This window comes from Mustelus asterias, chromosome 9 (genome assembly GCF_964213995.1).
Source record: "Mustelus asterias chromosome 9, sMusAst1.hap1.1, whole genome shotgun sequence".
NCBI lineage: Eukaryota > Metazoa > Chordata > Chondrichthyes > Carcharhiniformes > Triakidae > Mustelus > Mustelus asterias.
In genome coordinates, this window is record NC_135809.1 from 58,083,314 (window position 1) to 58,108,401 (window position 25,088).

General features: G+C 43.9%; 1 protein-coding gene across 2 annotated transcripts in view; it reads right to left on the reverse strand.

The window, feature by feature from the left end:
- LOC144499135 (V-type proton ATPase 116 kDa subunit a 4-like) overlaps nt 1–25,088 on the reverse strand; it is a 70,793-nt gene that overhangs the window by 38,751 nt on the left and 6,954 nt on the right. For both annotated transcript variants that reach the window (XM_078221214.1, XM_078221215.1), the window contains exons 3-8: nt 20,898–20,995; nt 14,457–14,582; nt 10,774–10,871; nt 5,861–5,987; nt 4,265–4,347; nt 625–718 (exon numbers count right to left, since the gene is read on the reverse strand). In XM_078221214.1, the coding sequence (XP_078077340.1) occupies nt 625–718; nt 4,265–4,347; nt 5,861–5,987; nt 10,774–10,871; nt 14,457–14,582; nt 20,898–20,995 (626 nt within the window). The remainder of the gene's footprint in view (nt 1–624; nt 719–4,264; nt 4,348–5,860; nt 5,988–10,773; nt 10,872–14,456; nt 14,583–20,897; nt 20,996–25,088) is intronic.

Sequence of the window (25,088 nt, forward strand, 5' to 3'; positions counted from 1 at the left end):
TTGAAGAAGTCATATGCACCCAAGACATAAACTTGTTTCTCTCTCCACAGATGCTGCCAGACCTGTTGAGTTTTTTCAGCACTTTCTCTTTTTATTCAAGTTAATAAGCGAGCTTGACTTATCAAGGACAGGAGCATGTGTGTTCGTGGCCACAGGCAGTACTGCTGCTTCAAACTGTTAAATTCAAGCCCTCACCTCAGACTTTAGGTTTTTTTAAAAAATCAGAATGCCCACATCAATGACAAGACATTGATCGACTGCCCCCAGTTGTTCTAGAAGGTGATGATGGCCCTTTCATTGAACTGCTGTAGTCCATGGGGTGGAAGTACTACCAAGAAGGGAGAAATTTCGCGGATGTTGATCCGGTGACATTGCATGAATGGTGATATTCTTCCAATACAGGATGGGTGAGCAACTTTGAGGAGGAGGTACTCTCATCCTTCAGAGGTTTGGAGGTGCTGTCAAGTTAGGTTCAGTTACTCTGACAAGACTGAAATGGTTACTCGGACTCTAACTGAGTGCAATAAAGGAAGACAAGTGGTGACTGGTGCTTATTATATAAAACAACATAAGGAGCGAGTTATCCAGCCCTGATATGGCCAGCGCTTCTGGTAGCTCACTTACAGTATTTAAATCCTCAATGCGGGTTTTCACACCAGCAGCCATTTCCCGACGCTCACTGGCAGATTCAGGACATGGATACATGGTGGCACGGAACCTGGGACAAGTCAAAGAGAAATAGAATCATAGAATCTCTACAGTGTAGGAGGAGGTCGTTTGGCCCATTGGGTCTGCACCGACTCTCCGAAAGAGCATCTTACCCAGGCCCACTACCATCCCCACCACCCCCACCCTATCCCCGTAACCTCATCCACTTACCATGGCCAATCCACCTAACCTACACATCATTGGACTGTGGGAGGAAACCAGAGTATCCGGAGGAAACCCACGGAGACACAGGGAGAATGTGCAAACTCCACATAGACACCCAAGGCTGGAATCGAGCTTGGGTCCCTGGTGCTGTGAGGCAGCTGTGCTGTCCGCTGTAGCACCTTTTTAAAATTCAATTGTGTTGCAGACAAGGCCAGCATTTATTGTAAATCCCGAACTGTACTTGAGAAGATGGTAGTGGCCTTTCTTTAACAACTGTGCAAAATGCTTTGATGCAACTAATGGCTTCCTCGACCACTTCAGAGGTCAGTTAGGAATCAACCATGTTGGTGTAGACTGGAGCCACAAATAAGCTAGAACAGGTAAAGATGACAGGTTTCCTTCCCTATCATTTATTAATGAACCGGTGGGAGATTTTACAACAAGCCAACAGCTTCATAGTCACTTTAAATGATTTTAACTTCCTGTGCTCAGAATTTAATTAACTGATTTTAGACTGTTGTGCTGGGATTTGAATACCCGCACTCCAGATTACTAATTCAAGCCTCCAAATAATTAGTTTAGTAACATAACCAGGGCAGTGTCCCTTTGTTTGAATTGACATTTGTCACATCTTTTTCAACCCAATTCAACACCAGATCACATTTCAAGCGAGAGGTACTCTTGCTTTGAAGAGCAGACAAGTTATTCCCTGTGACCTGGGCAACATCCTACAATTAAAATGGCTAAAATGGATTATCTGGCTATCATTCGATTGCAGCTTGCGAGACCTTGCTGCGCAGAGTTGGCTGTCATCATTCCTGTGCTGCCTCAAACATACTTCATTCACGGTGAAGTATTTCAGAATCAGACGTTGTGAACAAGGTTTAAAAAAATAGAAACATTGGCAAGCGGACTTAATAGGAAGCAGAACGGAATTGGTTAAATGCAGGAACACTGGGAGTGCCACTGAAACAAACACAAACACTGAAAGCAGCAGTAAATAAATAGCTGGGATGATAGATTAAAAAAAACCCAGAGTCAGGCTAAAAATAAATCATGACCTGCGGTTGCAAAACACTACAAACAGGTAGTTAAAGGAAAGAACAAGGCTACATTTAAAAAGCAGAAACCCTGGGAGCAAGATAAAGGGAGTATTAGGAGCTGGGCTGAATCAAAGCCCGAAGTGAGAAAGGGGCCTTAATTATAGGAAAAGGCCGTGGCACAGTGGCATTAGACTAGTAATCCAGAGACCCTCCCAGGGCAAGATCAGGGAACATGGGTTCAAATCCTGGTGTTGTTAAAACTCTTACTGTGTTCAAATCCTACCTCAGCAGATAGTGAAATTTGACTTCAATAAAAATCTGGAATTAAAAGTATAATGATGACCATGAAACCATTGTCGGTTGTTGTAAAAACCCATCCGGTTCACTAGTTTCCTGTAGGGAGGGAAATCTGCTGTGCTTACCTGGTCTGGCTTACGTGTGACTCTCAACGTGGCTGACTCTCAAATGTCCTCTGAAATGGAGGGCAGTTAGGGATAGGCAATAAACGCTGGCCCAACCATAAAATAAATTAAATAAAAACAGACTATTTTAGTAGAACACTACTTTATAGTCAATTAAGTACTTTTTTTAAGGTGTAGTCACAGTTGTAGGAAGCCTAGCCCCCATTTTTCACATATGCATAACCCACAGACAAATACTGGCTCGCACACTCAGGAAAAGATAGACAGAACCTTGGCTTCATGCCTGATCTGAAAGACTGCACCTGTGACAATGCAGCACTCTCTCAGTCCTGAACTGAGTGGCACCTAGACTTTGTGCTCAAGACCATGGGGTGGGGCTTTAAACACACAGCAGTGGACTCAGAGGTGAATGCAGCCCTCGTGTCCCTGCAGTCACAGAAGAGACCCTAAGCTGATTCTAGTTAGAAAGACAAAGCAAAGGAATCTTAGTCTCTTCCCAATAGGAATCATGTTCCCTCCCCTAAAAATAATAATACTAAATATTCTCATAAATAAACATTGTAATCAGTCCTGCAGCAAGAACACATTTAACTTAGAAAGTAAACTTACTTGCGTCAAGGGTACTGCCGTATTACAATTTTATAAACTGACCAATCAACAAAAATCAGCCAAGTTTTATATCACAGGAATCAATGGGACTTTTGATTAAACTTTTAAAACAAGCTGGGAGCTATAACGGATTTAGTATCTGAAAACAATCACATTGAACATTTCATAGATTTGCAGAAACAGATTAGTTCAAGGTGCTTTGGGATTCGCATCAATCATTGTCATGGGTGTGATCTTTGTAGTACACAAACGGTGTGTTTTGGGAATGGCTTTTGGGAAATTTTGGCCATGCATTGATTGGCATTAATCTTTTAAAAATGGAAGATGGCCAAAATTCTGTTTAGTGCCGTCACATAATGTTTGCCGGCACGCTATTATTTTCTGTCTGATATATAACTTTGTATCTATGCAACCACATAGCTGTGCAGTACCTTTTGGAAACGAGGCCCCTCATTTTTAAAATATAAAAGATAGGTGAGGTCAAGCAGGGACCCACATGTTCAGATTCCCACTCTTCATTTTACTTCCAAGCTGGACCAATTAACACTATTGGGTTGCACTGGTGCGGTACCACATTGAGCCACCTCCGAAGCACGTGTTCAAATATCATGAGGTTTGGACCTTCAATTCCTCGAGAATGAATCTTCTTTCTGCTACTGTCATGAAGTGACCATGAGTTTACTGAGGTGGTGGTTGCAGTGATAAATCACCAGAAGTACAAGCTTTTAGTTTATTAGTGATACAAGTAAGCTTACATTAACACTGCAATGAAGTTACTGTGAAAATCCCCCAGTCGTCACACTCCGGCTCCTGTTCAGGTACACTGAGGGAGAGTTTAGCATGGCCAATGCACCTAACTAGCACGTCTTTCAGACTGTGGGAGGAAACCGGAGCATCTGGAGGAAACCTATGCAGACACGATTGCATTTATAACCAGCAGCTCATTGGATTGCCAGATTGGCGAGTGTGTTGGGTGAATGGAGTTAACATGCTAGATTGGTAACCAGCTGAGATTATGGGCAGTTACATTTCATTCTTCCAGGTCATCCATCTCTTTACTCTCTTCTGCACTACAGTAACTAGAAGTGAGCTCAGTGACCGGGTCACCAAGCCATTGTACGGTGTCAGGGTGATTTAATTTACTAGCAACTCCAATTCTTTTGATCCAATTTCAAGGGAAGAAAACTTTTGAAAAAAATCAGAAGGGCCATTGGTGAGCCTTGGCACTTGACCTTAGGTTTATCAAGTTAAAAAAATGAGAGGCCTGCACAGTGGTGGCATGTCATTATATCCACTACATTGAAGTGATCACCTCACCCCTCGCAAATCTTCTTCACTTTGTGTCTCAGCTGTTCCCCTTGAAAGAAGATGATGAAGACATTCTTCTGTACCTCCACAAGCTGCAAAACATAATAATCTGTCACGCAGGCAACAAGGAGGACTAGAATTAATGCAGCACCTTATCATAGAATAGAATCCCTATAATACAAAAGGCGGCCATTTGCCCATCGAGTCTGTACCGACCACAATCCCACCCAGGCCCTATTCCTGCAACCCGACACATTTACCCTGATAAACCCCTGCCACTGGAGTCAATTTGGCATGGCCATCAACCTAACCCGCACATCTTTGGACTGTGGCAGGAAACTGAAGCGCCTAGAGGAAACCCACGCAGACATGGGGAGAACGTGCAAACACCACACAGACAGTGACCCAAGCCGGAATTGAACCTGGGTCCCTGATGCTGTGAGGAGGCTGTGCTAACAACTGTGCTGAGAAATATGATATATATTATATTTCTCAGCAGCATCTTCAGGTGCTTCACATGCAATTACTTTGAATAACAGTCATTGTTTGTGTTGGTTTTCAAGGTAGCCAAGGATGTAAAAGCATCATGATGAATGATCAATTATTTATTTGTTTGATGGGTTGGCTAAGGTAAGGGCGTTGTCTAGAGAACTGCGAGACTTCCCAGTCTTCAATTAAAGCCCTGGGATCTTCAGAATTTTAAGAAACATTCCTTCCGCAATGCAGCACACCTTCATTACTGCATTGAAATGTCAGCCTGGATTGGGTGCTTACTTTCAGGAGTAGGCCTTAAATGCACAACCTTCCGTCAGTGTGCTTCCAACTCAGTAAAGCAGGCATTAAGGAGACACTTCACTGTACTCATTTTACCTCAAGTCTACTTCACACTAGATCAACAACAGTGTAGATATTGAAAGGTACAAATCCTCAAGGTTAAAAACTTGGAAAAGAACATTACCTGTCAGTCAAAATATGAAGAGGAAAGACTGGTTGATTTTGTAAATAAAGACCTTTCCTCTTTCCGACAGCGTCTGCACTTTTGACTGGTATCTCCTGCTTCCACCGCCCTCTGTTATTTTCATTTCCATTCAAGGAATTGCCTCCCACTCATGTCAATTTTAAAACATTCTAAAACACCCAAAAGTTTCACCCAGTATTTAGGTTAAAGACTTTCCCCTAGAATTTGGGTTGCACCTTGACCCAGGGCCCAATCCCAGTGCTGCAAATGTCTAATGAGTCCAGTGATTAGGACCACCAGAAAATGTTGCAGAGCCACAGACGTGATGGTCCCGAGATGGACAAGGTCCTCAGAAGAGTCTGATGGTTAGGGGTAGGGTGCATGGGGAGATGACTTAGTGCAAGCAAGGCACTCTTTCGTATTTCCAGGTTCCACAATAAGGAAGGCAGCAAATAAGTGTGCACAAGATCCCACAAGCAGCAAGAAGACAGAGCAAATTTTTTGAAGAACCTGCAGCTAAACAGTTAAATTCTCTGCTGTGTCCTCTCATTTCAGATTTCTAACATTCAGTTCTTTTGTTTGATCTTGACATTAGAATTATGAGATTGTCCTTCATAACAATTCGAGTTAATTTAAAAGCCCCTTACTGTGCTTGGATCCTCCAAGGGAACTTCCATCTCGGACTGCTTCATGTAGACATTTCCTCTACAGGCTCTCCAGAGCAAGCGTTCGAAGGCAGCCATTCTCTCTCTCCGAATCACCCCAGCTATAAATCTGAAATAATCAGTCACCAGAAAATGATTTATCAGGGTCTTGAGAAATCTTTCCATTATTGTGGGATTGTACTTTTAGACATGGACAACATCTTAGCTTTGTTGCTATGGTGACACATGTGACAGGTTGTTTGATCTAGTATGGGGGCAGGAACTGAGGTGGGCAGGTCTGTAATCTTGTGTTGCTGGCTGGCACATTGGTCCAGGGGTGGGGTGGTGCTGACAAAGCATTCTGCTAGCGGCCAGGTCTGGTGTGGAAAGTTACCTGCCCACAAGTAGTGGCAAGCTTAACAAAATTTAAAGGCAACATAAAACTAATTATTAGAGGTTGACTAGAATTTCCTGTGTGGCTCCAACAGTATTGGGAGCAAGGCAGCTGCTTAGTGGTCAGGCCCTGAATGTTTGCGAGAGGGCCAATGTTTCAGGATGCCTTTGAAAACGTGGGTGGGAGTGGAGGGGGCAAGGACAGGCACAGGAAAGGGGAAGAAAGAGGACAGACACTGGGAGTGAGGAAGAATCAACATGATAAAGAATGAGCCTTTCATGGACTTAGGCAGTACCTGAGTGTACAATTAATGAGGCAAGTTTTCAAGTATAATTACTTGAGGAAACAGAAGCCAATTTGTGCAATGTGAGCTCCCATAAACAATGTGATAATGAGCAGATAATAAGCACATAGGCATTGAGCAACATAGAAGATTGGAACATTCTCTGTTAAAAGGCTGTGCTTCCTGCCAATGCCGTGAATGTGCAGTCATATTCTAGTAAATGGCCCGAGTTAATGTTCACCATCTTTATAGGGGCAATGTGCAGCAGAGCACTTGTATGATCATCATTGTCCCAGAGCAGTCAGGAGAGAAGGCCTGGGGCTATGTCCGGAGTTCAGTGTGGAGGTTGCCAGTGACCTGGAACACCACAGCGGTGGGGGGAGATCTATCAGGTGGATCTTCAAGCTTCAGTGGGCGGAATTCCCCCTTTTTGAGACTAAGAGCAGTGGCGGATGGTTCTGGCAGCACCTGTCCCTCTGACCACAATGGCAGGATCCCACAGAAGATTGTGTGTTTGGAAACTCATTAATTAAGCACAGGTGAGTTTCCCTCCAACTTTTCTCAGCAGCTGATTTAACCATCTGCTCTCAGAAAGTGGGTTCAAAGATCCCAGAGCCATATTTAAATACCAGTCCAGTTTACTCATGTCACTCTCATGCCTTATTTGGACCTCTACCCACTGAATCTTGAGTCTTCATCCATTCTCTTCCAGTAAACAGTGTGGTATCCCATTTGACTCCCTTCATTGTGAGCTTTTCGTGCAGCCTTGTCAGGGTCTAGCTTCTCTCCCCTCTGCCTTCCATCGTTCTTCATCCTCATCCTTGCTCCTCTGCCTGCCATTGCGAGCCCCCCATCCACACACTCCTTGTACAGCCCTGCTTCCACATTGCTCCCCTGGTCTTCATCAGGCCACACCACCCAGCCTCACCCCCAGTCAAACTTCAGATCTTTTTTGTAGTGGTTGCATGAGTCCTGCAGCACAGTCCTGTTCAGATAAACATTGTAAGAAGTCTCACAACACCAGGTTAAAGTCCAACAGGTTTATTTGGTAGCAAATACCATAAGCTTTCGGAGCGCTGCTCCTTCGTCAGATGGAGTGGAAATGTGCTCTCCAACAGTGCACAGACACAGAAATCAAGTTACAGAATACTAATTAGAATGCGAATCCCTACAACCAGCCAGGTCTTAAAGATACAGACAATGTGGATGGAGGGAGCATCAAACACAGGTCAAAGAGATGTGTATTGTCTCCAGACAGAACAGCTAGTGAGATTCTGCAAGTCCAGGGGGCAAGCTGTGGGGGTTACTGATAATGTGACATAAATCCAACATCCCGGTTTAGGCCATCCTCATGTGTGCGGAACTTGGCTATCAGTTTCTGCTCAGCGACTCTGCGCTGTCGTGTGTCGTGAAGGCCGCCTTGGAGAACACTTACCTGAAGATCCGAGGCCGAATGCCCGTGACTGATATAAACATTGCCATGTGGCACCTAGGGGAGAAAGAGATCCCTGTACTCCCCAAGCCCAGGGTGCTGCACTTGGTGATACAGCAAGGTCCATAGGTCCAGCAGCACGATGCTATCCATGAAGACCAGCTCGGCATGGAGATGGAGGCAGGAACCAATCCTACTTGGCAGAGTGATGTACAGCACATCAGGAGCAGCACAGCACTGTGGCAGAAAGTCACTGCATTCACCCCAAAGTCTCTGGTAAACTGAGGACCGTCTTGTGCATTCCACTCTTTAGCAATTAAGTTTGACGCTGACGTAAATTCTCACTGGCGAGGCATGGTGGCACAATGGTTAGCACTGCTGCCTCAGTGCCAGGGACCAGAGTTCGATTCTCGGCTTGAGTCACTGTCTGTAAGAGTCTGCATGTTCCCCCAGTGTCTGCGTGGGTTTCCTCCGGATGTTCCGGTTTCCTCCCACAGTCCAAAAGACGTGCTGGTTAGGAGCATTGGCCACACTATATTCTCCTTCAGTGTACCCAAACAGGCGCCAGAGTGTGGCAACTCGGGGATTCTCACAGTAACTTCATTGAAGTGTTAATGTAAGCCTACTTGTGACACTAATAAACAAACTTTAAAACTAGATTGCAAGGTGTGACGGGATGCCGGCAGGCAGCTGTTTTTAATGAGCATTCATGTGTTGCAAATGGGATTTGTGCCACCTGCCAGCAGGAAGAGTGACCCACTTTCACCTGTCATTGGGAGAATTGTAATGGGATTTTATGCCAACGGGTTTCTGACTCGCTCCTGCCACCAAACCCACCATGGGCTGGTTGGGAAAATCCCTCCCAGTGTCTTCAAGGAGATCTGTCTTCTTTCTTCAATGGTGGGTCGGTGATACTGGACACCTATTAAAATATGCAGTGGAACATGTGCCATCATGGAAGACAGCGTAAAATTCCCAGATGCATATTACACCGGGGATGAAAGGTATGGTGTGTTTTCCCATCAGCCTCCACAGTGGGAAACACACCACGTCCCGGCCCCTGCCACAGGAGAGTTCCACTCCTTATTTAGGTACCCCTTAGTACACATGTACATTTTCCAATTCAGATGCTAGACAATTTCTTCCAATGTGATCATACACTGAAAACTGTTTATGAGCAACTTTGTGATAAGTACCAAAACCAATCAAAACTGAGTTGAGCCATGCTCTTTATGCCCAGTGAGGAGATTAATGTTCCAGCAATCCAACTGGAGTCGTAAGAAAAGTCTCAAGAGATGAAAAGAAAGGTCCGGTGCTAACCTAACGTATCTCTCAGACCCCATGTGATGTCTTTAATATCAATTTAAGTTGCTGTAAACTTTTGGAATTTTCCTCTATGACCTCAGTGCGGGGGGGGGGGGGGGGGGGGGGGGAGAAGCAGGAGGGGGTTGGGGACAGGGTATCAGAAAGGTAATCCCCCAATGTAAGCAGGTCACAGCGGTCCTACATTTTACAGGGAAGTCAATACAAACTATATAAACTAGGAAATTTTCACTGGTGTTAAATTTCAATTGATAGAAATATAAACCGTACTTTACTGGATTAATTTCTGATTAAATTAGCAAACAGCAGACAGTCACTTGAATGCTGACAACTTTTGTCAAGGTTCCATTAACTTTCAGTATTCTTTCCTCTGTGCTCTTGTCTTGGTCACCTCGATGTCAAACAGGCATGAAAACCCAAGATTCCAATCCAAGCCAGACAGGGATATTCGTGGATAGATTTTGTGTTTGCCTAATAGAGAGAATGTACTTTCTCTCTATTTGTAGGGGAACACCTCAATCATTGAAATCCACAGAGTTTAGGCTCTGGTTGGAAAATGCCAAGGATTCTGGACCCCCATGTTCGTGCCAGGCAATGCCTGCAAATTGGATCAACTGCTGTTTGTTCAAGTAGGCCTCTGATATCTCGAATGGTGTTGTGTTTACCTAGTTATCTGGAATTAAAAGACCCAATCCCTCCACATCGCATTAATGTGGCAGGCTGATCAGCCAATCCTCAGGAATGTCCTGTCCCAAGGGCCTGTCTGATTCACATAATGGCTTCCTGTATCGACTGGAGGGTGAACAAAATACAGGAAGCTGAGTTGCCCCAGGATCAACCTGGAGTCTCCAGAAATTAAAAATGAGTTCCCTGGACACTGTGCGTGCAATCCAGGTCAATTGGACATGAAAATAAATTATTTTTAAAAGGTTTTTCTTTAGCTATGAAAATATTAGTGGGAAAAGTGGTCATTTGACTGGCAGACAAGATTTGTCCAATCAGGAAACAGAATGTTAGAGTCCAATTGCTATGAAACCAAACAAGCAATGGTCAAAATGGGAGAGCAGCAGGGAATATTCAGAGTTGGTGCTGTTCCCAGCACTCGACATGCTATTCACTGGGTGAACTCCAGGAGTACTCAATTGAAGGTTCAGATGCTTCAATTCTTGCCACCCTAATGCTTGCATATTTAAATAAAAGGCTACATCGCTATGGGGAGATTCCCTGCACTCATCTCAAACAAGTGGAAACTTTACTTATGACGGTTTCTTCATCGATTTAGGCTCAAGAATTGAACATTGTGATGGGTGCCATGTGACTTAAGCTGATACTTATTTTCAATGTGGTCATTTAAAGTACACGTAACAATCTGTTACCTGGACACAAGGGCTAGAACACTTTGGAATCGGCTTAAGTATGCAGAGCAACTGAAACTGCAAGTGCCTTCCTGAAGCTGCGCCAGGTTACCGCTGTACTTCACTTACCCCAGCCTACCAGGAGCAATCACTCCAGACGCGGTCTGCAGTTCCAGTAGGTGCATTGTGTCTTCGCTGAAGAAATCGTCCGTTAAATTTGCTTCAGTCTGTGAAGAGGAAATCTCTGTTGACATACAGCAGCAGAACCTGATGGAACTTGAAACAATACTCAAGATGGAGACTGTGCTTTTCTGTTGAACTACAAAAATCAGGTGACTGGTGAATGGCAAATCTGTGACACTATTTAATGTCAGAACACCTCAAAGGACTGGATGGTGGAGAGAGCTTTCAGTTCAGCTGGATCTTTGGAAAATTTATTTTTGTGAATCTATGATTCAGCCATTGCAAACACTTTTAGTAATGTAACTGTAACACAGATAGTGTTCTGTAGCATACACAAGTACTAAATTTCTGTCTATTATGCCCGTTTAGAATCCCCAAAGTGCAGAAGGTGGCCATTCGGACCATCAAGCCCACATCGACAACAATTCCACCCAAGCCCTTTCCCTGTGACCCCACGTATTTACCCTGCTAGTCCCCCTGACACTAAGGAGCAATTTAACATGGCCAATCAACCTAACCCACATATCTTTGGAAAGCATAGTGGGGCCATTGCTTCAGTCAGGGAATGATGAGTGAGAGATTGTGCCCCAGATAATTGGTAGACTGCAAAAAGTTCCAACAGAATTGAGCACAAGCTAAAGTTTGAAACTCAAAGGAGGTGTTAACAATTCACATAGCAGCAACTGTGGGAACAATTTTTTAAATATTTAATAATCCTGTCAAGCCTCTTAAGAATATTTTTCAAAGAGATCACTTCTCATTCTTCTAAATTCCAATGAGTGATGTCCCAACTTGTTTAATCTTTCCTAATAAGACAATCCCTCCATACTGGGGATCATCTTAGTGAACCTTTCCTGAACTGTCTCCAATGAAATAATATCCTTCCTTATATAAAGGGGCCAAAACTACTCTCAGTCCTCCAGATGTGGCCTCACCAGTACTTTGTACAGTTGCAGCAAGAGTTCCCTACTCTTATACTCTAACCTCCAACATTGCACGAGTCTTCCTGATTACCTGCTGCACCTGTGTGCTAGCTTTCTGCAACGGTAGCACAGTGGTTAGCACTGCTGCTTCACAGCTCCAGAGACCTGGGTTCGATTCCCGGCTTGGTCACGGTCTGTGTGGAGTTTGCACATTCTCCTCGTGTCTGCGTGGGTTTCCTCCGGGTGCTCCGGTTTCCTCCCACAGTCCAAAGATGTGCGGGTTAGGTTGATTGGCCATGCTAAAATTGCCCCTTAGTGTCCTGAGATGTGTAGGTTAGAGGGATTAGTGGGTAAATATGTAGGGATATGGGGGTAGGGCCTGGGTGGGTTTGTGGTCGGTGCAGACTCGATGGGCCAAATGGCCTCTTTCTGTACTGTAGGGTATCTATGATCTATGAAGTGACCTCAAATCCCTTTGTCTTGCAGTTTTCTGCAGTTTTTCTCCATTTAAGTAATACTTTATTTTGTTCTCCCTTCTATAATGAACAATTTCAATTTTCCCACATTAACCGCCATTTGCCAACTTTTTGCCCACTTACTTAATCTATCAATTCATCTTTCTAAACTGTTTGTATCCACCTCACAACTTGCCTTTCCTCCTATTTGTGTCATCTGCAAAGTTGGCTTCAGTACATTCACTTCCTTTGTCCAAGCCTTCTGGTTCTTTCTGCAGCCTTGGCAGGGCCTGCTGACCCTCTGACTGGGCCGTCAGTCCTCATTACATCCTTGGACCAAACGTGGGCAAAGGAGCTGAATTCCAGAGGCGAGAATGACTACCTGTGGCACTAAGGCAACATTTGACCAAGTGTGGTACCAAGGAGTCTTAACAAAATGGAAGTCTATCGGAATCAGGGGGTAAATTGCTGCACTAGTTGGAATCGTACCAAGCATAAAGGAAGACAGATATGGTTGATGGAGATCAAACATCTCAGTTCTGGGCCATTGCTGCTATACCTCCTCAGAGTAGTGTTCTAGGCCCAACTACCTTCAGCTACTTCATCAACAACCTTCCATCCAACATAAGATCAGAAGTGGGGATGTTCACACAATGTTCAGCACCATATGCGAGTCCTCAGATCATGAAGCTGCTCATGATCATATGCAGCAAGATTCAGGTTTGGGCTGATAAGCGGCAATGGCCATCTCCAACAAGAGAGAATCTATCACTCCTTTGTATTTAATAGTAATTAACAACTGCTGAAAGATCCATCAACATCCTGGGGGTTGCTATTGACCACAAGCTTAACTAGGTCAGTCAGACATACGCTGTTGCTAATCCACAGGTCAGAGTTTGAGAATTCTGCCACAAGTAACTCATCTCCTGATTCCCCAAAATCTGGTCACCATTTACAAGGTACAAGTCAGGTGTGTAATGCAATATTATCCACTTTCCTGGATAAGCGCAGTTCAAGAAGCTCAACATCAAAGAACAAAGAAAATTACAGCACAGGAACAGGCCCTTCGGCCCTCCACACCTGCACCGACCATGCTGCCCGACTTAACTAAAACCCCCTACCCTTCCAGGGACCATATCCCTCTCTTCCCATCCTATTCATGTACTTGTCAAGACGCCCCTTAAAAGTCACTACCGTATCCGCTTCCACTACCTCCCCCAGCAACGAGTTCCAGGCACCCACTACTTTCTGTGTAAAAAATCTGCCTCGTACATCTCCTTTAAACCTATGCCCCCTAGTAATTGACTCTTCCACCCTGGGAAAAAGCTTCTGACTCTCCACTCTGTCCATGCCTCTCATAATCTTGTAGACTTCTATCAGGTCTCCCCTCAACCTCCGTCGCTCCAGTGAGAACAAACCAAGTTTCTCCAACCTCTCCTCATAGCTAATGCCCTCCATACCAGGCAACATCCTGGTAAATCTTTTCTGTACCCTCTCCAAAGCCTTCGCATCCTTCTGGTACTGTGGCGACCAGAATTGAACACCATCCAGAACAAAGCAGCTTTTGATTGGCACCCCAAATACTACCTTAAACATTCGCATTCTTGACTGGTGCATAGCGACAGCAGTGTAAAACACATATAGGATGAACAGCAGAATACAACAAGGCTCCTTTGATAGCACCTAAGCCCACATCTCTACCACCTAGAACAGTAAGGGCAGTAGATGCATGGAAAGACCACCATCTGCAACTTCCTCTCCAAGCCACACACCTTCCAGACTTGGAATAGGATTACTATCCCTTCACTGTCCCTGGGTCAAAATTCTGGAACTCCCTACCAGCATTGTGCATATACCTACACCAGTTCAAGAAGATGGCGGCTCACCATCACCTTCACAAGGGAAATTAGATATGGATAACGAATATTGACCTTGCCAACATTGCTTACATCCCATAAAAAGAAAAAAATGTAGTCCGTCACAGATAAAATTATACCCAGTGTCTCAACATCCACCTGTAGGCTTGGGGCCCGCTTTCAGTCCTGGCAGTGGGACAACCTAGAATTTGGAAACAGCCTGGTGGATATTTTACATGAGTTTTAGGCAGGTTTTTTTTCTTGCCTTTTTGATTACTTCACCAGACTCTGAGGAATTCCTCCATGTACTATTTATGTGGTGATATTGTAAACTGGATATTATAATCCATCATTCCAGCACGCGCTCTCGGAGTACTGTCTGTGCTTAAACTTGCCTCAAAGAAGTCCTGTGTTTTTTTCAGCAGATGTTTGAGTTCAGTGAGTTCCAGAAAGTTCTGTTTCAGAGTTTGCTGGTTCTGATTCACTTCCCTCAAATCGTGCTCTAGTTTTTCGAGAACGACCTGTGAAAAGATGAACAATGCATGACTCTCACTTAGCTACTTAATCACTCAGTATAGCATAGAAACAACAACTGAGATCACAACAAGGTAATCACTGCATCTCAGATATTTATGCGCTTGTGTCAGTCCTAACCCACTGTGGAGCTATTGATTTTAACCTTGGCTTTGCTCTCTCTGTACCCTTTAATATTTTCCCCATTCAGGTAATAACACTGGAGAGAAGAGATGCTAGGATTCAGCCCTTATTGTATGTTTGCTATAATATGTTCACACAATGAGAAGAATGGATATAACAGAGGGGAGAAAAGCTTACAGACATTAGAGAGCCAGTGGAAGGTTGGGGAACGTACAGAGGTGGACACATTTTTGAGGGCAACTGAATTATATTTCACATGGGATTTAACTGAGCCAAGAAAGAAAGGCTAGGTACGGACCTAGGGAAGAAACATTCAGGGATTGGAGATGGGGAACAGTGCGATCAGGAATAGCAAAGAAATGGCAAAGGAATAATTGCTGAAAATGCCAAGATACTTATTTTTAAAAATAGGAAATGTAGGAAAGCCAATGTGGTTAGCCAAGAGATTACACAAACAAACATTGACGCTGTCCAACACAGGATACAAAGTCACAGCAATAAAGAATACATCCTGGACAAGGACAGTTTTCAGAACACAGGAGATATTGTAGACATAAAATGACTCCTTTGTTAGTTCAATAAATAGCTAGGTGCATTACAAAAACAGTACATTTTCTGACAGTACACTAGAGAAAGAAAACTGGAGGGAAAGCACTATGGGATGCCCTGATATAAATGCAGGTCTTTTATAGAATGGCAGCTGCCTGCATGGATCTACAGCAGTAATCCTGAGGAAAGGTCAGAAGGAATGCTGACAGGACATATACTGACTCAAATATAAAAAATAGACATACATTTATACAGTGCCTTTCATGATCTCAGGATATTCATTTACAGCTGATATATTTTTGAAGTGTAGTCACTGTTGTATTGTAGGAAATGCAGCAGCCAATTACCAGCATTCAGGGTGCCTCAAAGAACGATGTTATAATAACCTGTTTCAGTCATATTAGTTGAGGGATGAATATTGGTCAGGACACCAGGCAGGGAGTACTGTCCTGCTCTTAGAAAACAGTGCCCTGAAATCTTTAACATATAACTAAGGGCAGTCAGGACCACAGTTTAATTTCTCATCTAATTTACCCACATTCATTTATCCAGATAAGAATAAATGCCACAATAAGAATGATGGAAGCTTTAAAATCCACATAAATGAGAATTGGCTCAAAATCAAAGACAGTGAATGACCTTCTCATGTATACTTCGAGTATTTGAGATAGAAGGGGAGTTTACCAGAAGAATTCGAATGATGAATGAGTAGCTGTTAGCCAAGTACAAGGAAAACAATGTTACCTGCATAAACAACTGGGAATCATTCCAGGACAGATGGATTATACTTAAACTAATTAGGGACAAAGAGACTTGGGAAAAACATTAAGGCAGCAACAGGGGACTATTTAAACTTGTCAGGTTGGAAGAAGGACAGGGAGGATATAGGATCCCCAGTCAAGACAGATTGTAGAGGGATAGATTAGCCAACAGGAATGGAGAGCGGGTGAAAGGAGGACTGGGAGACATGAAGCAGTACCCAAAAGATCTGTCTAGTCCAGTCCAATCCCAGGCTCCAGATCTGACCAACGTAATTCTGGCAACGTGTGATGTCATAGGAAAACAGGTAGCTGATCGCTTAGTGAGTGTTTTTCTAATTTATCGTTCAAACATTTTACAATTACAAAAATTACCCAAGTTAAAATTTCTGGAAAGGTTTACTAATAGTATTAAAGCTTATTAGATTGGCATGAGTATTTCCTATTTATTTTGACTCAGGAATTTCAGGGCTAGGAACATTAAGGAAAAGTTAATCAGTAAGATCATTAATGAATTAAATGCTGTAATGATGGCACAGAATGTGATGATTGATGGCTGCAGAATGTGGGAGCTTGTGGACAGCTGTTATATCCAGGTCAAACACATCCGCAGCAAAAGCCTGCAGCTGGAGGAACTTCAGCTCAGATGCAGGGCAAACACTTCTGTAGCAAATGCCTCCAGCTGGAGGAACTGCAACTCAGTCATTGAGCTAAAGGCAGAGCTGCAGACACTGCAACACATCAGGAGAGTGAAAGTTACCTGGACACTTTGTTCCAGAAGCTGGTCACACTCTGAAGATAAGGTGGTCTTATTTTGTCCTTGATCACAGGGTGATCTTATTTGGTCCATGGTCAGCGATGGGAAGGTGTGACTGTGACTGAGGCTGAGGAAGATATGGGGACCCAAGAGCCTCAGCCATTGCAATTGTCCAGCAGATTCAAGGTTCTTTGCAGCCTGTATGGACGAAAGCAGTGGCTGCAGGGTGACACTGTAGTACAGGAAGCCATTCAAGTGGGGGGTGGGGTTGGATGGCGGTGATAGGGGACAGTGTAGTCATGGGGATTGGCACAATTCTCTACAGCTGAAAGCGAGAATCCAGATCATGGTGTTGCCTGTCTGGTACCAGGATTCAGGTTCCAGCTCTGGGTTGGAGGGGAACTTGCCATTGGATGGCGAGAGGATCCTGTTGCCATGATCTCTGTAGGTACCAATGACATAGGTCGGACCAGGAAAGAGGTTCTTCTTACACTCAGAGCAAAATTAAAAATCAGATCCTCAAAAGGGTAATAATCTCTGGATTATTACTTGAGCCATAAGAGAATTGGTGGAGGGTAAATAAGATCAGAGAGTTAACATGTGGCTGAAAGATTGGCATGGGAGAAATGGGTTTCAATTCAAATGGGACACTAGCGCCAGTACTGGAGACAGAGGGAACTGTGCCATTGGAATACTGTTCACCTGAATCATACTGGGACAAGTGTTCTGATGAATTGCATGACTAAGGCAGTAGAGAGGGCTATCACCCAAATAGTGCAGGTGAGGGATCACACAAGAGCTATTGTGAAAAATTAGAGGACAAAGTAAGGGAGAAAGAAGGAAATGATAATCAGTGTGGCAGGAAGGGGCAGAGTCTACAACTTAAGAATGAGCCAAAGACTAGAGATTACAAAATAATAAAGACAAAATTAATGGCTCCCTATCAAATTGCACACAGCATTTGCAGCAAAGACGGCATAAATAGGAGTAAACAAATATGGCCTAATTTCCATTATGGACACGCAACTACAGGGTGACCAAGGCTGGGAACTGAATGTTCAAGAGTCTTTGACATTTAGGAAGGAGGGGCAAAAAGGAAAAGGAGGTGGGATTGTACTATTAATAAGGATACCATTAGTGAGAGGGGATCTTGGATTGGAGGATTAAGATGGGGAATAAGGAAATGGCAGATAAATTAAACAAAGGCTTTGTACCTGACTTCACAGAGGAAGATATAAAAACCTCCCAGAAATAGTAAAGAACCAAAGGACTAGCAAGAATTAGGAACTGAGCGAAATTAGCATTAGTAAAAACTAATAATGGTGCAGGCCGATTTGCATGGATTGAATATATTCAATATAAATATATTCAGTGAGAATCACTGCTCCATCAACATAGACCAGGCATCATGGCCACGCTGGGGGATCAGAGGCAATTCAAGCCCTCAGTGGTCAGGGGCATAGCCGAGCAGTACCTATTAGACAGTGCCAGTGCCCATCTGGCACTGTGGCAGTGCCCAGTTGGCACCATAACTGTGCCAGGGGACTCATCAGAAGGGTCCTCATGTCCCGATGTTGGCGACCCGTGTTGGTGTAGGGGGAGAACATGCCGCCGATGATGGGTTTGTGGGGGGGGGGGGGGGGGGGGGGGGAGAGGTGGAGGGGGTGTGAGGGGAGAGAACAGGTCCGATGTGCATGGGAGGGGTTGGAAGGGGCTTTCGCAATTCACTGAGAAATCAGGGCATCCTGTGCCATGGCGTCCCGAGCAGTCTTCACTGTTGCACTTATGCTCCTCTGCCTCCTTTTATCAGGGCAAATTTTCCTGCTGTCAGAAAAACTGACCATGTGTGAGAAGATTTCAGTACCACACCCATCCCAAAAAACTGGTGTAGAACACTCCCATTTTCATACTTTTATGACACTTAGGGGGCTATCTTACCAACTCATCCCATGAAGCTGATTTTAATATTCTGAATCTCATTTAGATATAATTAGTGAATCATAGGATCCTACAGTGCAGGAGGCCACCATTCGGCCCATCGAGTCTACACCGATCACAATCCCACCCAGCCCCTATCCCCATAATCCCAATCATTTACCCTAGCTAGTCCCCCTGATACTAAGGAGCAATTTGGCATGGCCAATCCACCTAATCCCCACATCTTTGGACTGTGGGAGGAAACCGGAGCACCCAGAGGAAACCCTTGCAGACACTGGGAGAACGTGCAAACTCCACACAGGCAGTGACCCAAGTCGTGAATTGAGCCCGGATCCCTGGCACTGAGGCAGCAGTGCTAGCCACTGTGCCGCCCAGAGTCCTGGATGTTATTCTCAGGGCTCACTTGCCCTTACCTACTCATCGGTCAATGTTCACACCAGCAAGGTTCATGTATGGTCCCCACCAAAGGGGACCAGATGCGATGGACTCACTGGTGGGACCGGAGGCTGTTGAGCCCCCCAGGTGGTCAGGGGGGAAGGCTGGGCAGTGCCTGGCAATGTCAAGGGTGCCTGAAGCAGACAGACGGAAGGAAGAAGGGGACTACTCTGCATCGGCTGTGGGGGGCAGAGCTGGTGATCAGCCAGGGCAGCATGACAGATCTCTCAGTATACTGCGTACACAGTGCACTGGGAGATGGGGGCACCCACACAATGGCGTCCCTGGAACTCAGCAGCCAGCTTCCCGGTGAAAAGAGACTCCACCCCCTTCCCTTACTGGCGAGAATCACATCTGGGCTCTTTTTAAAGTGCCGCACTATTGCATCTGGGAGCTCACCCGAAAGATTGGCGCGATTCTCTCCCATTGTCATGCTCGTTCAGCATTTAGAATCTTTTTTTAAGATCACCCCCTTAGAATTTCTTTGGGAAGATAAGTACTGTGGAAGTGAAGTATTGTATAACTACTTGCTACATGTGTTTGCCACTTCTGTGTAATCATCACGTTTGTAAACAAATATAGTTTCAGTCCGAGTGATCTGGATGGAATGTAATGGACAACCTGTATAATTTCTAGTGCAGTGTTCTACAGTAAAGGGTAACTGTTGGTCATATACCTGCCATCTTCTTGATGGCATGCAGAAGGATGAGTTTTATAGTTCATGGGATCAAGAATCAGCTCATGAAACGGTCTTATTACTGTGAACATGGGTTAATAATACTGGGTGAGGAGCTTAAATTGTAACAGACAAGCCTTTACCCAAACATTAACCCACCTTTGTTTTTTTTTGTCATGTGGACTTGCTGTAACATCCTGAGATTTAGTGGACTTATACAATAAAATTTGCACTGCGACAGATGCAGGAAGTGCAGTCCAAAATAAGAATTTTAGAGTAGGTTCTTCTAAGACTGAACTCAAGTAAAATTCCAAATAACAATGCTCCTTTAAAGGGAACACGCTTGCCAGTGAAGGTAGGAAAATGCCAGACAAAAAAAAATCTACTGGTTCATCTAGTCCGACCCACACATTTGTGAACACACACATACATTCCCCATCCACAACCATGCAACCTCTTGAGAGAGGCACAAAAAGCAAGTGGAAACTCAGGTAATTTGGGGTTGGGGGTAGAAATTGGAAAATTCTTTAAGCAATCAAAATTAGAGCAAGAGATCACAGTTCTGGAACATAAATCAAAGCCACAAGACTTGGATAGCAGCACATCATCATTAATGGCACGGATTCAAGTAAGAAGATCACATCAGGTTCAGTATCAAGATGAAGGAACATTGACGCTCAAGAATGGAGCTCCGCTGTCACATAGTGGGGGTATTCAAGCCATAGACAGAGAGAGAGTAATGCTCCACAATACAAGTTAGCCATGTCCCATCACCTGAGAAGACCACGCCCACATTTCTGTTAGCTTATCCACATTCTATAACAACCATCCAGCACCACTCTGAGTGAGACTGCCATTATATCCAATTCTCCACAGTTAAATGCACTGAGTCTGCACCCACTGGGACTTGGGTTGTGTCAACCCTAATTTGTTTTACATACAACCCTTCCAGCCAGCTAAGAGGGAACTTTGCTTTCATAATTCTAGATTTGAACCCAAGAATCACTATAACCCCTAGGTTGAACGTGCAATGATAATCTGGACTCCACAAGATTTCCCTCCTTACCTCCAGGTCAATCATATCTTTGGGAAGAGGAGCCTGAGGATTCTCTCCGTCATCTTGGACAACAATCTCATCCCTTTCCATTTCAGTCTCCAGGAATCCTACAAACCCAATTCAACATAAAGGTAAGGAAAATAAAGAACAAGTGGTGACCAGTGGTCTATCAAATCTTCTGTAGTAAATCCAAATCCAAACAATATCAATAGGCACAATCAATAGAAATTTTAGAATCTAATTTTGGTCAGGCAAATTCATATGTAACCATTACTACAAAGCATCTTCCTATGATGTTCTGGGATAGGGGGTGAGGGCGGTGTCAGGGGAGAACTACACTTACAGTTCAAGATATTAAAAAATTGCCGACAAAAAAGGAAGGTTTATATTTGACCAAACATTCTGAATGCTTGGATGAATTAGCTAAGAGTAGAGCAGGATGATATAGTGAATATGATATACATGGACATTCGGAAAACTCTCGATAAGGTAGTACACAGGAGACTCAGGGCAGAAGGTGAAATCAGAAGCCAGCTATCAGGATGGATTAAAAGGTGGCTTACAACATAGATGGTAGAGTGTAGGAGTTAAGGGTAGTTTCTCAGTCCAATAAAAAATTGGAACTGGGGTCTCACAGCGCTCCAATTCCACACCGTATACATAAATAATTTTGAATCAAAAATTGGCACAATGGTGTCAAAACTTGCAGATGATGCTAAATTGGGTGTACAGCTAATGCTGAGGACCAGGAAGAGAAAACATAAACAATATGACCTATTCAGTTCAATACAGAGATGCGTGAGATGGGTTCATTGTGGTAGGGGGAATGAGGCACTTTGCTGTGTTTATTTTGGGTATTAAATGAAATAAATTGGTTAGAGAAGCAGAGAGACCAGGAAATACTACTCCATAGTTATCTAAAAAGTAGCAACACAAGTTCATAAGACAATAACAAATTCAAACAAAGTCCTCGGGTTCACTTCTGGAAGAATGTAATGTTAAATTTCTATAAAACCTTGGTTAACTGTGTGCAGTTTTGATCTCCATACTGTCAATAAGATATTGAAACACTGGAAAAGTGCAGAAAAGAATTACAAGGATATTATCAAAATTGAGAGGATGCAACAATCAGGAAAGATTCTTTTCTCAGGAAATAGAAAGTGAAGAAAGGACCCAACAGAGACCATAAAATTACAAAGACGTTCATAGGATGGATGTGAAGAAACTTTTTCCACATGGGTGAAGAAACAAGGAGCATAAATATAAGATAGTCAATGAGGAAGAATTTAGGAGGAATTTCTTAATATAGAGACTTGGGAACACAAAACTTGCTGCCACGTGCAAATGGTGTGCTGTGCTGCATACAGGAGGGAAAAGGGAAGAGAGAGATATAGGGGTGTTTCAGGTCAGAAAGAAACACTTAGAATGGGGATGGGGTGAAGTACAAATACCAGCACTAACCAGTCGGACTGGATTGGCCTGTTTTTGTGCTGTACATTCCAAGAAATTTCATGCGAGAAACTTTCTTTAACTCCCACACTTTGCTCTGTGCCCTCCAGACATCTGACTACGCGGCAACAATTTTCTTAATTCCATATGCCATTATCTTGCCCAAGGCACTTAAATGACTTTGCAAATCCAGGTATACTTAAACTAAAGTCTGCTACATCGCCTTGAAGTCCTAGCCCTGTATTGATAGCTGTGCTATACCTAATACCTTTTTATTGGACTTTTATAGATTATTTTGCTTTTCTAATTCTTAGATTTTCTATTCATGCAACTTTTTATTGCTTTTGTATTTGACTTGGCTTCTATTTTTGTTTACTGTTTCCTACTATATTAATGGACAAAGTGTGTGAGATAAGGTTAGTGAGCTGCAGGAACACATAACCATATTGGAATGTGATGTTGAAGTGATAAGGGGGTCTTGCTCAATTAAAAGGCAGGAGCAGACACTAAAAATTCCTGGATACAAGGTGTTCAGGAAAGACACTGAAGGAAAGCAAGGAGGAGACCAAGGAGCAATTTTTTTTTCTTCATTCATGGGATGTGGGCATCGCTGGCTATACCAGCATATATTGCCAATGCCTAATTGCCCTCGAGAAAGTGGTGGTGAGCAACCTTCTTGAACTCAAATCCATGTGGTATAGGTACATCCATAGTGCTTTTAGGCAGGGATTTCAGGGTTTCCCAAATATTCCAGTATTAGAGATTGGGTGTCTACATAGGTCAATGTCAGAATCTATTTGGACATGGTTAGGAAACAATAGAGATATTGGCCTGAATTCTCCAGCTGTTTGCTAATGGCTGATTCTCTGGTCCCAGCAGCAGCACAACACAGCTATGGGTACCTTGGTGGTGTGAGGTAGCTACAATGGGAAATGCCATTGACAGTGGTGGGAGCAGAAGATCCCACCGCCAGTGATGGCACGCCACCTCTCGCTGCCGAGAAACCCGTTGATGGGGGGGCCGGAGAATTCCAGTCACTATATCGACTGGGAGAATTCTGTATGATGGTAGTCATGATGTGGACGCTATCAGTAACCCCCACAGCTTGCCTCCTGAACTTGCAGAATCTCACTGGCTGTCCTGTCTGGAGACAACACACATCTCTTTAACCTGTGCTTAACGCTCCCTCCACCCACATTGTCTGTATCTTTAAGACCTGGTTGGCTGTAGAGATTCGCAATCTAATCAGTATTCTGTAACTTGATTTTGTGTCTCTGTATGCCCTGTTTGAGAGCAGATATCCACTCCATCTGACGAAGGGGCAGCGCTCCGAAAGCTTGTGGCATTTGCTACCAAATAAACCTGTTGGACTTTAACCTGGTGTTGTTAAAACTCTTACAGAATTCTGTACACCAGCAACTACAGGGAAAGATGTTGAGAGCAAATCAGCAAGAAAATTGCAGAGATGTGCAAAAGCTAGAGTAGTGATAACAGGAGATTTTAATTATTCTAATATTAATACAGATAGTAATAATGTAAAAGACAGAGAGGAGGGAACAGTTACTGAAGTGTATTCTGAATAATTTTCTGGTTCAGTAATGCCACAAGGAGGAAGGATGCATTGTTAAATGTGTTCTGGGCAATGAACCGAGTCAAGGAGATCAAGGTTCAGTAAAAGGACATTTCGGAAACCATCATAAAAGGTTTCCACCTATGGAAAAGGACAAGGAGCAATTTACAGTAAAAAACTTAGTTTGGAAGTGGGTCAATTTCAGTAGGGAGAGAATAGAGCACTCCAAAGAACAAAGAACAAACAAAGAACAAACAAAGAACAAAGAACAGTACAGCACAGGAAACAGGCCCTTCGGCCCTCCAAGCCTGTGCCGCTCCTTGGTCCAACTAGACCAATCGTTTGTATCCCTCCATTCCCAGATGTGCAGGTTAGGTGGATTGGCCATTCTAAATTGTCCCTTGCTGTCCAAAGGTGTGTAGGTTAGGTGGAATAGGCATGGTAAATGCATGGGAGTGGGCCTGGGTAAAATGCTTTTTCGGAGAGTCAGTGCAGACGTGGTGGGCCCAATGGCCTCCATCTGCACTCTAAGGACTCAGTGGTTCTATGGCCCAAGTAAAGAGGAATCAGAGATCGACAGGAAAAGCTGTAATGGGACAATGTGCAACAGTTGAAGGCGTGAACAGTCTAGGTATATTCTCATGAGGAAATGTAGGACAAGCAAAGACAGAGCTTGCCGATGACCAAAAAGATAGAATCCCGTGACTTAGACTCTGGGCACTAATTGCAGTTCCAGTCCTGTCCACTGCAGCTTCTGGTGCTGTAGGGACTAGACAAAGGTACACAATCAAATTGGCCGGCTGCTCTCGGAGGCAGGACTCCCTCCAGAAGGAAGGCAGAAGTCCCACCTCTGGTCAATTAATGCCTGTTGGAGCGTCACATGGCCATGGGACAGACAGCATCAGCAAAGATGGGTTCACCACCAACTCCTCTGATGGTGGAAAGGGAAACCCCACCATCCTAAAGATTTTCACCATAGTGACCGAGGGATTGGCTGGGGTACTGAATGAATATTCAGCATCCATGTTTGCCAAGGAAGATGATTCTGCTAAAGTCTGGTGAAAAGGAGGCAGTTGTGATATTGGATGGGCTAAAATTAATACAGAAGGTACTGGAAAAGTGGCTTCACTTAAAGTTGATAAGTCACCAGGACCAGATAGGGTATGTCTGAGAATACTAGA